The 13584-nt window shown below is 42.9% G+C and overlaps 1 protein-coding gene across 1 annotated transcript; it reads right to left on the bottom strand.

The window, feature by feature from the left end:
- Window positions 1-1871: 1871 nt before the first annotated feature.
- On the bottom strand, window positions 1872-10179 carry LOC130873409 (stromelysin-1-like). Its single transcript, XM_057768229.1, has 10 exons — window positions 10084-10179; window positions 8987-9231; window positions 8745-8893; window positions 8507-8632; window positions 6738-6902; window positions 6447-6591; window positions 5753-5886; window positions 4996-5155; window positions 3215-3318; window positions 1872-1972 (listed from the first exon to the last, which is right to left on the bottom strand). The coding sequence occupies exons 1-10, from the start codon at window positions 10177-10179 to the stop codon at window positions 1872-1874; spliced, it is 1425 nt and encodes a 474-aa protein (XP_057624212.1).
- Between the last annotated feature and the right edge of the window lie 3405 nt (window positions 10180-13584).

Below are 13584 nucleotides of genomic sequence, written 5' to 3'. Positions count from 1 at the left end.
GGGAAGACAAAACAGAATGCTGGGAAGAAGGGAAGTGAGACAGACACCATGATTCTTCGTCCCGAGACGGATAAAGGCTAGAATCTTTTCCGGTAAGCCACCACCTCGTGGTGCTACACACATTAATAAATATGGGTTAAAGCAAGATATGAGAGCTAGCCAAGAAGAAGCTAGATATAATGGGTCAGGCAGTATTTAAATGAATACAGTTTGTGTGTTGTTATTTCTGGGGCTAAGCTAGCCATGCGGGAGCCAGGTGGGACGAAAAGCAGGCCTGATCGCCTCTTCACTACTGGGTGGCGCCCAATGTGGTAAGGTGCTGGCCCTCATCTTCTCACCTAGGTCATATCTCCTTTTCTGTTGGTTTATCCCTAATTCTTCAGCAGATCCTCAGCATCTGCTTTCCTTCCTCTTAGCCTCAGGTCAGACACTCCTCTTTCCTGTAAAGTATTGGGCCTTTCCAGGACCAAAACATCCCGTGCAATGGAACTAAGCCATTCTGGAGCCTTCAGGGCCAGCCTGCATATAAAATCTACAGAACAGAATCAAGATAGTGAGTGAAGGGGCCAGAAGTCAGGTCACAGGAGTTCTAAAGCCTTCTTTGATGCTTCCTGTCCTCTGTAGAATGCTCTTAGAATTTTCTTCTGTTTATGATTAAGGCCTTCTCCTCACTTACCACACCTCCCACCACAGTCAGGCCCTGTTCTGTGGTTCCACCAGCCTCAAATAGTCCCCGGAAAGGACACAGTTCTAAGAAGAGTCTCCTAGAAGTGGGCACAAAAGTCTGCTTTCTTTTTTACTCCTTAGCCTTATAAGTGCTTCTTCAGATCTGTAATGTCTTGTGTGTCTTTCCTGGATGGAAATGATAATTATAATAATCCCAGTGAAGTCAGGAACTGTGTGCATATTTTCAGAATTCCAAATCTCCAGTCTAGCACAATGTCTGGCACATGGAATGTGATTAATAAATTATTTCCGAATGAACGAACAGCCTAAAAGTGAGTGAGCACAGACTACATTATTAGGCATTGAACTTAAGTGCTGCTCAGGGATGAGAAACCTACTTTAGAATTGCCAATGCAGACGGATGTCCACCCTGAGGCACACAGAGACACAAAAAGAGCGCAAGATGATGTTTTCATGTGTGTACAGTGTAGATTTTAGGGCAGTTGATGGCTGAGACAGGGAGGGTCAGTACTGTGGAAATACGTAAGCTAAAGGGATAGACTTGATCCCTTCACCTGCAAAATGAGGCATTCAAGCTAGATTATTTGCTGTAAGTGTACGATTCATTGCAGTTATTAAAAACCAGCCCTAGAACATGAGATTCACCCCTAGCTTTTTCCATTAGGTATGACAACGACATATGAAGTCGAGGTGGGGAAAATACAAGTCAGTGTTTTCCTGTTTCTGGAGTGCATTATGAGTGAGTGGTACTGTTTTTTATGAATAACCTTGCCAGTAGATACAGCGAGTGTTTACCTGTAACGGCCGAGCATCTCAAGCTTTGTGTTACTCAGTTCCTCAGCACCCAAGATGATGAGTAATTGTTTTAAAAATCAACATGCAAAATTCCTTGATTAAATAAATGATACATCAATTTTTATTAGATAAAAACAAATAATCTACATAAATATAGTCACTTATTTGTTGCCCAGGAGTGATCCCATCCTCTCCAGGTAACAACACACAAGATAAGGAGTGCTTCTGGTTGTCCTGTGACCACGCGAGTCTGGCTGGGGTGATCCACAGTTTCCATCTGGTTCTGTAATAGCACATACTGAGAGAAACAAACTTCTTCAGTTCACAAAGACTCGAATGAAAAACTGTCAACTTCAGATAAAATACGCCAGGCCTTTTTCGAATATCTTCTAACAATTGAACCAACTGTTACTCTTCAACACATGGGTCACTTTCTTTGCATTTGGGTCAAACTCCAACTGTGAAGATCCACTGAAGAAATAGAAAAACCCTGCATGTAAAAAACAAGATAAAATGTGAGCTACTTACTTCTAAGTAGAAACTTGGAAAGATAAAAAGCTCAGTAAGAGGTACGTGAAAAACAGAAAGAATCAGGGATGTGACTCAGTGATATGACACTTGCCTAGAGTGTCCAAAGTTGTGTGTCCAAATTCTTGCCTAAGAGTGTCCAAAGTTGTGTGTTCAAATCATTGCCTAGAGTGTGCAAAGTTGTATGTTCAAATCCTTGCGTATAGTGTCCAAAATCATATGTTCAAACACTTGTTTAGAGTGTTTTAAGTCATGTGTTCAAACCCTTGCCTAGAATGTCCAAATCATACATTCAAACCATTGCCTAGAGTTGCTCATCAGAGAAAACAGCAACAAAACAACACAGAGTATCTCTGTAGTTTTAGTCTGTGTCAGGGAAAATGTCAAGCATTAATAAAGCTACTATTTTTAAAAACTTGATTGGGCAAGAGCTCTATGACATAAGCCTATCTAATTCCATCTTTCTGATAAACTGTTGAAGTTTAGGCAGATGTTAATATTTTCTTCAGTGTACTTGCCAGGGAGGGAAGGAGACAGCACTGAGTCTGTGTTATAATCAGAAAAAATAAAAAATAAAAACATCCCTGCTTGTTTGAAACTAAGCTTTATTTCCTTTGCTCTCTCTAGTCATCATCTTCCAGCCCTAGGGCTGTTTCTGGCCCTAGGGAGCCATGTCTGAAGCTCCACCCCTTCTCCTCTCTGCAGATGTGGTGCTCAGTGTCAGTAACAATCGCCAGCTTACTCTTGCTTAGGAAAAATTCCTTAAGTTTCGGTGCATGGAAAGATGAATATTTACAAGAAGCAATGCTGTTAGTCACTAACTGAGTCTAGAAAGACAGAGAAAGTTTACAATTGAATAATGGAAACATGCATTTGAGAAGGCCAGCCAGCCTTAAAGCAGGTCCACCACTGGCGGCAGCTTTGTCATAGCATGGATCAAGAACGGCAGCAGCTCGTGCCAGCACTTTGTCTTCCACACATGTGTTCAGTAGAAGAGTCTGTGTTCATCACCTTCATGAGTCAAAACAGCTCACCTGAAGGAGAACGGTAAATGCCACCAAAGCAAGCAAGTGAAGTTCTTAGGAGAGAGGAGAGCACTGATTCTTTAAAATCTGTTATTAAAAATGATTTAATCCTCCTCTGTATTCTCATAGTACAGAGCATTTCAAGAGCCCTCTTGCCAACAGAGTACAGGTCCTCTTACCGAATGCTTCAAAGACAGCATCCACCTTTGAGTCAATGCCTGGGAAGTCCTTGGCTATCTTCCTGGGAAATCCGGGCTCCATGGATCGTTTCTGCTCATCAAATCTGCAGAAGAAGCAAGAGTGCAGTTCAGCAGTGCATGGAGGGTGTGCTCCCCACACTCGTGAGCCTGTGGAATTCCAGCAAGCTTTCCAAGTTCCACATAGATGTCAAGCTTCGTTAGTACCATGTGTTTTTCAAAGGTAAAAACTTAGCTCTTAAATCACAGCTCCTTTGGGAACAGGACAACAGCCTACTCCAACAATACTGTTTGTTACTGTTTTTCTTAAGTCTGGACAAGAGAATCTTTAGATCTTCTTTCAATCACAAATCATCTACACAGATACAGCTACTTGTTTGTATGGTCGTGTTAATATACAAACGTGTGTACATATGTCTGCATATAAGTGAACACATGCATGTATGCGTGGACTAAGTTACTGGTCAGAAATATGATTTCCATGGTTAGAGGGATGCCTTAGTGGTTAAGAACACTTTTGCTGTTCTTTCCCATGACTGCAGTTCATGTCACCGTCCACAGTCAGATGACTTACAGCTGCCTATAATTCCAGCCTCAGAGCGTCAGGGGGACCCCTCTTCTGGCCTCTGTGGACAGCTGCATGCCCATGTACACACTTTTACACAGATATGCCCTCAGAAATAAGAATGGAATATTTGGGGCTGGAGTGATGGCCAGCTGTTAAGAGCAATGTCTGCTTTTACAAAGGCCACAGGTTAGGTCCCTAGCACTCACATGGTGGCTTACAACCATCTGTACCTCCAATTCCAGAGGAACTCTATGCGCACGTCTGCCTACAAGGGTACTGCATGAATGTGGAGCATGTGTAAGCACACACACACACACACACACACACACACAAAATGCTCATAAAATGATAAATTTTAGAAGTTGGATATTAAAAACAAGAAACTATACTTTGCAGCTCACCACCATAAGTAGGCTGTCTATTCTTTCCCTACTCTGTACGCTGAAGTTCTCTATGGAAGCTCCCTAGTGAAGGGGACTGAATGAGACTAAAAAGGGCAGCAAGTGTGGTTTTGGCCAATGAGCTGCACACTGGACCATGTGCCTTGATGTCTCAAAATCTGGACTGATGGCCTAGGACTCAGGAAGTCTGTGAGGAGGCCTGAGTGGAAACCACAAAACTGGTCTGCTATTGTGTCTCATTTGTAACCCAGGCAGGGGTCATCAGTGTGTGAGCTCGGCTGGAGTCCTTGAGAGGATCACAACCCACATCTAGGAACAATAACTCTGGGGCACTGGCAGAGGAGCGATGAATGAGGACATGGGCTCATTATGAAGTTCAGAAACAAAGACTTCATGAGGGTGGAAGCCATTAAGCCTGAGCTTGAAGTATGTGCAGGATTGAGCAGGTAGAGAAGAGGGGCTACACAGTGTCGGGGAGGGGAGGAGACGCACGCTCAAACTTAAGAAATGCCTGTTGGAAGATGTGCCCATGATTCTAGGTCCCCAGCCCCCAGTTGTCAATGCTCCTGTGTGGGTTTCTGACCCCCACAGTTGTTAATGGCCCTATGTGGGTTTCTGACCCCCACAGTTGTCAATGGCCCTATGTGGGTTTCTGATCCCGCCCCAGTTTTCAATGCCCCACTTCTCACCCAGAGAGGGAGAGTGAGGATAAGCGTTTGGCAGAAGCATTTTTCTCTAGGGCAGAAGCAATTCTCAGGCGGTCTCTTCCCAAAGCCACGTCCCCAGCATCTCACCTCCAGTATTGGTCATCCACAAAGAAGTAGGTCTTCTTCGTCTCCTTGGCACTCACAGCAGCATCAATCTTCCTGACAGTGGGAGGGAAGCCGAGAGCGTGGATGCTTTTAGGGTAACCTGCTTGCTCCGCGTGGCCTCGGACTGCCCAGAACTGAGTTCCTGTACAAAAACAAAAGAATGACAGAATCATCAGTAGTGTTAGAAGTCCAGAAATCATGCCTTGCAATTTTGGAAATACATTCTTTTTAAAAAATATATATATATATTTATTTATTTATTTATTATGTATACAATATTCTGTCTGCGTGTATGCCTACAGGCTAGAAGAGGGCACCAGACCCCATTACAGATGGTTGTGAGCCACCATGTGGTTGCTTGGAATTGAACTCAGGACCTTTGGAAGAGCAGGAATGCTCTTAACCTCTGAGCCATCTCTCCAGCCCAGAAATACATTCTTTACGCCATGTCTTTTCATGGTGAATAAATTTAGGCCTTAGCTGTGTGATGGGTATTCAAGAAAAATGCCCAGCTGGAAAAAATCAACAGAGGTCAAATGAGGGAATTTTCAACCTGGGCACTGTATCTCCCTGAGTTCATTTTTAAACTGTAAATAAAATGTTGGTTTTATATGATTCTTTATTATCTTTGCCTGTTTTTTAATTACACAGAATTGGACATAGTGAAGAAAAGCCCTGTTCACTTTTTCCACCCAGAGGCTTGTTCCACTAAGGTAAAGCAATGCTGTGGAAAGGTCACCTTTAAAAACGAAGACAGTGTCTCCGCTGGTAACCTCATAGGCAGCATCCATGCTGGAAGGAAGGGACGGCCAAAACGAAGAGATCAAATAAAAGCCAGGTTCGGGCGTCCTCAAAGATTTTCGCCAAAAATGCCTAAAAATAGAAGTAAGAGAAAGACAGATGACAACTGGAAAGCACCCCTCATCTTTAGTGTGGTGCCCTCGACGTTCTCCCTCCTCTGGGCTGGGCCGCCAAAACGTAGGAATGTCATTGCTGGGAAAACAGCTCTTTCTGGGTCTCTCTGTCTCTGTCTCGCTCCTTCCCCACTCCTGCCATAGATTTCCAGACAGCATCTGGGAAAGCAAAACTCTCCACCATGTCAATGTCAGCTAATCGGTTCAGCATAAGCTTTAACCACATGCAAGACACAGGAAACAGCATGTAATTAGTAATTAAAATATCACCCACACTTCCCATAGTGAGTAAGTGAGGTGTGTGTGTGTGTGTAATGTGTGTATGTGGAATGTGTGTATGTGGAATGTATGTGTATGTGGAATGTGTGTGTGTGGAATGTGTGTGTGTGTGTGTGTGTGTGTGTGTGTGGAAAGTGTGTATGAAATGTGTGTAATATACCTATATATGTAATCATGTTACTATCCTTTCTAAGCATTTTCATTGAAAGTAGATAGGGATTTAGGGTTCTTTTGTCTGACCTGTCTTTAAAAAACAAGAATTCTCCCCGAAGGGTGCTGACTGCATCAAAGGACAAATCAGGGCTGCACATCAGTGATAACTCAGGTTCCGGAGAATTAGGTTTGGAGGGTACCACAGGAACATCAGGGGATGCTGGGGGAGGTCCTAAAGGGAACAGATTAAAGGAGGCAAAGTTAGGAGAAATGTGGCCCCTGTCAATTGTGTGCTTGCCCCAAACCCTCCAGAACTCTGACTTGGATTACGGACAAGTACGTGGTATCGCAAAGACTCCCTTTTCCAGTTTCCCTCACCATAGAGGGACTGAATGCCATCCACATCATCTTGAGAGAGGCGAAAGCGGCCCAGGTCTGTGGAGGACCTGTAGACTGGGTACATCAAGGCTTCAGTTTTGTCTGAGTGAAAGAGACCCAGGGAGTGGCCAAGTTCATGAGCAGCAACCAGGAATAAGTTGGTACCTATGGAAGAGATCATAAATAACAGTTGCTTGCCCTTAACTGCATGTACATCATACAGGTGAGCAGCACACAACATTTATTTACTCCTGAAAACACAAGGCTTGTACTCACTTTGTTTGCTGTCTCACTGAACAAAACATGTGTCTTTGAAAACGTCACATTTGGGGCTCAGTCTGAAGGACCTCTACTCACCCAGCAGTCCTCTCTCTGGCTTCAAACGGTCTGAGCAGCAATCCTCACTCATTGCAGTTGGAATGGAGATCACTTATTGTCTAGCATATCAGGGCTCTCTCTTTTCCCTCGCCCACAAAAAACTAAAACTGCTCCATGTGGTTAGCACTTGACAATTTCGGGATCGGTCAGCTCATCTCAGGTGGTTCTCCATCTAAAACCCTTCACTAACCCTAGTCCTGCGCTTCCCATTGGATTCTGCCTACACCCTTTCTCATACCAAGTCCCAGACAACGACTAAGGAGAGAGATGGCATAGGGTTTGTAAAATTGGTTTAAACATAGCATGCCTCAGCATTTGCCGTAAATGAACTCTTGGATTCTAACTGTGCTCACTTTCTTCTCACTGTAACGGTGGGAGACAAGTCCCTCAGGCTGAAACTGTGAGGTGATGAAATTGGCAGAACTCTGACAGATGTTCCCCGTGGATGATGTGGACCTGAGGAAGTTCTCCTTTTAAAAGAGGGTCCTCTGTGGGGGCAGGGCAGGGAAATGCTAATTCCATAACACAAGAATTTTATTCAGTGCAAAACTTATATTTGTACTTTCTACATATATCAGTTTCTATTTTCATTATGAATTCCAGTTAATCTCGAAAGTAATACAATTTACTTCAGTCAAGTTTTTGGAAGTTTAGTCAATCCCCGAAGTTACGAAAAGAAACCTGCCTAGACAGTTCTGCCATTGTCCTTCAGGGATGGTTCTTTTCTTTCAGAAACTGATAAAAAAAATCATCCTTACTAGAACTCACAAAATTGTAAGCGTATTAAAACCAGCCAACCAAACAAAAACCGCTTATATTTCTGAAGTTTAATTTTGGCTTCTGGTTTGAAAAGTAAAAAGGGCAAATGACGTTGCTTTGTTGTATTCCTTGGCTGTCTACAGTTAGATACTATTAGGAACCTTTAGTAAGAGTAGCCTGTAGATCAATAAGATCCACAACTGCTAAAAATTTCATGACTTTTCCTCTTTATTGGAAATAGTTTTTTCTCATGCATTATATCCTGATTAGAGCTTCGCCTCCCTCTGCCCCTCCTAGGTCTTCCCCACCTCCCTTCCCCCCAGACCCACTCCCTTTCTGTCTCTCATTGGAAAAGAAGAAGCTTCTAAGGGATACCAACAAAACAAAATATAATAAGATAAAACAAACCCATCACATCAAAGTTGGACAGGTCAAACAGTTAGTGATATATTTTATGTTGTGCTTATTAGGAAAATAAATGTTTTTTAGGCACCAGAAACTACACTAAGCAATTATTAAAACAACAACAAATAAAATGTGTTCCATTGGAATCCAGAACACAGTCTAGTATTAGTAAGGCTGATTATGAAAATTTTCCAACACTGAGTCCAGCTGTGAGGCGGAGCACTAACCTGTGGTGTCCTCTGTCCATTGTTCATCATCATCAAAGTGAGCATCCCCGTTAATCCCCAGCCCAGGGGCATACGCATGAGCCAAGACTGCTCCAGGCCCGTCAAAAGGAATGAAGTCTCCATGTTCTGAAGGGAAAAGTTACATACTTAGAACTGACAATTGCTGGTTAGGACCTCCTTGTGACATTTTCAGTAAGACGCCACTGGGCAATGTGTGTTTCAGTTCCTGGGCTTTTACCTCCAGCTGCGAAGGAGATCATGATGTCCGCCTCTCCTTCAGAGAGCCTGGAGAACTTGAGCGGGGTCACCGCCTCCCAGACTTTCAACGCTTTCTCAATGGCAGAATCCACACTCTCTTTCGGTAAATCTGGTGTATAATTTTCAACCCTGGATGAGAGAAGTGGAAGAAGGAAATGTGTGTTGCTGCGAGGCCTCTGGCAGTGCTAGCCCTGTGTGAAAACTTTGGACCCAATCACCTACCTGTAGGTGAGGTGGTTTTTCCTCCACTTTGGCGAACCTGGAAAGGTAGTGAAGCCACCAACGTCAGGGACGCCACATCTGGGCTTGAGCATCACATCCATCGTGTTGGAGTCCAGCTTCCCTGTCATCTCCAGCCCGAGGAACTTCTGCATTTCTTGGATTTTTTTGACAACAGGACTACTGTCCTTTTTCTTAGTGAACTGCTTCACATCTTTTGCAAGGCCATAGTAGTTTTCTAAGTATTTCTAACGGGATAAATGCAGCTTTTAAGTTTCTATTCTGATTTCTTCGATATTGCTATTTGTAGTATATGTCATACACCTTCTTTATTCCATTCATCATGATAGGATCTCGATATGTAATCGAGGAACTCCTTGAATTTGTGCTCAGACGGCTTGAACTCATGATAACCCTTGTCTGCCTCCCAAGCCCTGGGATTACAGGCTTGGACCACCAAGCCCAGCAATGGTTCTACTTTTCTTAATCTCTTTGACCTACTTTTCTAGTTCGCTGAAATCGTAAGCATAATACTTCATTTAATTTGTCAGGGATGGCCCCATCCTGGCTTTATTTTTGCAACAGTGTCTTTTTTGCAGTTAAAGCAATGGAAGTGAGAGGAAATTCAGAAGGATTTAGTGCAGAGAAAGTCAAAAGGAACTAATAAGCCTTCGTGAGAATATTTGTCTGTTTGGGGTAATTTTATTTAATTCACTCAATTTTCCACTTTTCATAGTGGCTTACTAGGAAAAAGTTAGGCAAGCCTCTCATGAACTAACACTATAAATATTTTTCTGAGCTACACTGGACTCAAGCCCTGAAGGATGGTCCAAAGCAAGGAGCAGTTGGCGCTCTCGTCCCCGTCACCCCTGAGCCTCCAGTGTTAGTGCTGCTACCACTGCCAGCATGTGGGACCTTCAAAGTACTACCCAACACTGGCGGCCTTTGTTTCTTCTATACCAAAGGAAGAATCATGTGATTTTGAGACCTTCTAACACTCCTCCATTGCAGAACCACTCCTACACAGGCAGTCAGAACCAGTCTGTGGACTGCAAAACTGTGCCCTGCCAAAGAGCCCAGAGGCCATTTCCACCTCTTACCTGAAGAAACTCCATGTCGGAGTCGGCACTACTGTGCAGCGGATAGGACCAGCCAGCTGCCACACATAGCCACAGCAAGACCAGGAGACTCTTCATTTCCACAGCTTCCCTCGGCTCTGAGCTGCTTTCGCTGTGTTCTACCTCCTCCTATGTCCACCCTCCTGAGCCCGACTTTATAGAGAGACACTGTTTGTGGCGATCACCCGCAAACTGACTCATCATTGCTTCCACCCAAGTGGGACTGCCTCCAAAAACCAAAATTCAAAGTCGGGTGATACAACCTTTTTTACCAAGTTCTCTGAACCTTCTGAATTTTGCAAGGCAAAACAGTGATTAATCTCCCGGAAATGCTTCCTGCCTGACAGGAGAGAAAACTGGGACTTTTTTTTTTTTTAATTTGGAAAACTTAACTATAGTTCAGACACAGTAATGTTTGTGACTTGGATAGAAGTGGACTAACTTAGTAAAAAGCCCAAGTTATGAAGAACTTCTAGAAGACACAGCTGAATACAGAGAGTTGTGGCTAAGGGAAATATGTACCTATATAACTACAGGCCATACTGTCTGTCACCACAGCCTGCACTATATGTCCCCACAGCTCTTACAGTATGTCATCACCAGTGCCTATACTACATGACGTCACTACAGCACATACTATATGTCACCACACACTGTAAGCACAGGATGAAGTATCCAGAAGGGAACTGGAAGGGAAAAAAATCACCTTTATAAAGTTTTTTTTAACCCACTACTGATTTTTCATCTGCTTATTTATTGATTGATTAGTTAAGACAGAACCTCACTGTGTAGCCCTGATCTGAAACTCGCTGCGGAGACGAAGCTGGCCTTGAAGTCACAGAGATTTTCCACCTTTGCTTCCTAAGTAATGGAATTAAAGGTGAGTACCAAGCATGCCCAGTCAAGAATTTGATGAAGAGAAGAAAGCAGATCTATGAGAAAGAAGCTAACCATCTGGGGGTTTAGTCTTAATTCTGTAGGCCATTTGTTAAAAGAAAATAAAGCCACAAAAGTTTTTTTTTTCCTTAAGACTCATAGAATTAAAGAAATTTACTGGACTGAAATGTTTTAGTTTTATCTTATATACTTTTTTATCAGTATTTTTCTCTTGTCTTTAGAATAAAATTAATAGATGCTCTGAAGCTGAAAAAAAATATCCAAGGTTCTTTGCTTATGCTTTTCTTAACTTGTTTCTCTTCTCTCTCCTCCCTTCTTCCAGTCTCTCTCCCCTCCAATTGTCTCCTCTCTTGTCCCTTCCCCTCCCATCCTCTCTCCCCCATCCTCTCCCCGTTTCCTCTCTCCTTCCATCCTCTCCTCTCTTCCCCTTCTTTCTTCTCCCCTCCCCTCCTTTTCCTATCAATCAGAACACTGCTTATGTTGTTGGTGTATGGCATGAGACTACAGTGAGGACCTCAGACACTCTTATAGAAGTTGTGTTAAACTCAGTACCTCTCCCCTTTTCTTGCCATCTCCTCCAGTCTTCCCCATCGCTGTAGAACTGGGTCAACGGTCACTGTGCTCACAGAGGCATTCCCTTTGCTGCCCCCTTCCCTTTGCACGTCTTTCACATTTCCTTTTTGTTCAATTTTTTTTCCAGTTGGGAAGATGTATAAAAACAGGGTCACTCTTCTGAGAATGAGATCACCACACCGGAGATGCAAACCAGACGCCTGACAGCGAGCTGCCCGGAGGCTACACAGCAACACCGCACAAGACATCCATTTCCACTCTGGGTTTTCTTTAAAAGTCTGTCAAAACCAGAGTTCTATACTTTTCTATTCTTTAGATGAGACAGAATCTGTATTTTTGTTTGACTGAAAGAAGAGGGAAAAGTCTGTTGATGCTGATGTGAAGACCAGGGTTAGTGGCGAACCTTTAGAGGATACAGGATCCAGGAAGGGCAGAGACCAGCAAAGAAAGTGGGATACAAAAGGCAGGAGAGTCATGGTGGCCACAATTCCTCCTAGATGAATGGTTTTTCTTCATACTTTTTAGCTGAAATTATCACTAACATACATGTTTGTGTATTTAAAGTTTAGAAAGAGGGTCTGAAAGATACGAGCTTATATTCCCAATTATACAGAGGTGATTGACAAAATGGTCATGTTGTTCTTGAAATTGAACCGACCTGTTCTATGTAACAGAAAGATGCCTTTATGACTTGAGACTTCCCTGGGAAATCCTTTCCAGTGCCAGCCATCATTCCTCATTTTCCAAAGGTGCCCTTCTGTTAGTGCATTTTTCAACCGGACTATGGTGCAATGGTTTATGTATCCATCTTCCACAAGTTACTCTAAGTTTCTTGACACACTTCATTCTGTATTCCTGTTCTTAGCATAGTTTCTGGAATACAGTATACACCTAAAATAATGCTTAGAGAGTAGATTAATATATTAATCATGAATGAAAGGCACATAGAAAAACAAAATTTATAATTCGTACAGATAATTTTGAATTCTTGGATCTTATAACTACTCTAACAACCGATTTTTTTTTCATTTTTCTAAATATTAGCTAATTTATTTATTGTGTGTGTTTCCTTGTGTTCTCACAGGTACTTCTCTGGGTTTGCAACATGGCACATGTGCAGAGGTCAGAGAGCAACTTTCAGGAACCGATTCTTTCCTTTTACCGTGTGGATGCCAGGGATCAAAGTCAAGCTATGCACTCAGCTATGAACATCTTTACCCTGTAAGCCATTTCACTGACCTTCCAGTAATTGAGTTTTTGAAAGCTTTATTTATACAGAAAAAGTTCAAGCTATCTCCTTAACTTCTTTTGTTAAAGGATCAAAATGAAAACATATGTATGTCTTCTGGCTACTCAAACTAAGGTCGTAGGACCAACCTCTTTTTTCACAGTGAAAGAGACAGTCAGATTGTACTCTGCTGATTGAATATAAAAGTATTCATTACTGAAAAGGAATAGATGAAATAAACTAAGTGAAAGGAGTGGAGGAAGGCAAAAAGGGAGTCAGGAAGGAAGGAAGGAAAGGAGGGAAGGAGGGAGGGAGGGAAGGAGGGAGGGAAGGAAGGAGGGAGGGAGGGATATAAGGAAGGAAAGAAGGAAGGAAAGAAGGGGAACAAAAGGCAGTGAAAGAAAGGGGAGAGGAAGGAGAAGAAAGGGAGGAACAGAGGGAGACAGGAAGGAGAAAGGAGGAGGGAAACAATATTTATTTCGAATGAAGAAAAATATGTGAACACTGGGAAAATGTGTATTTCCAATACAGAAATGGGAAAGACAGTCCCACAGAACAATCATTTATTGAATGGTTTAATAAATGCAAGGATCTAATAGCAGCTAGTTTTATGAACCTGGCCTCTGAGTGACCAGAGACCTGGAGCTAAAGTCAGTCTGATCCAAACTTCACAGGTTGCAGCTGGTTCAAGTGACATCTGATAAACCTTTACTTCCTCTTCCTGTTTGTCACACTCCTTCCTGACTAATAGGTCATGACAGCGCACAGTCCCTGCTCCAGTGAGC

The sequence above is a fragment of the Chionomys nivalis genome, chromosome 4, assembly GCF_950005125.1.
Source record: "Chionomys nivalis chromosome 4, mChiNiv1.1, whole genome shotgun sequence".
Taxonomy (NCBI): domain Eukaryota; kingdom Metazoa; phylum Chordata; class Mammalia; order Rodentia; family Cricetidae; genus Chionomys; species Chionomys nivalis.
Note: the sequence above shows the minus strand (reverse complement) of the source record. Positions and strands in the feature narration are given on the sequence as shown.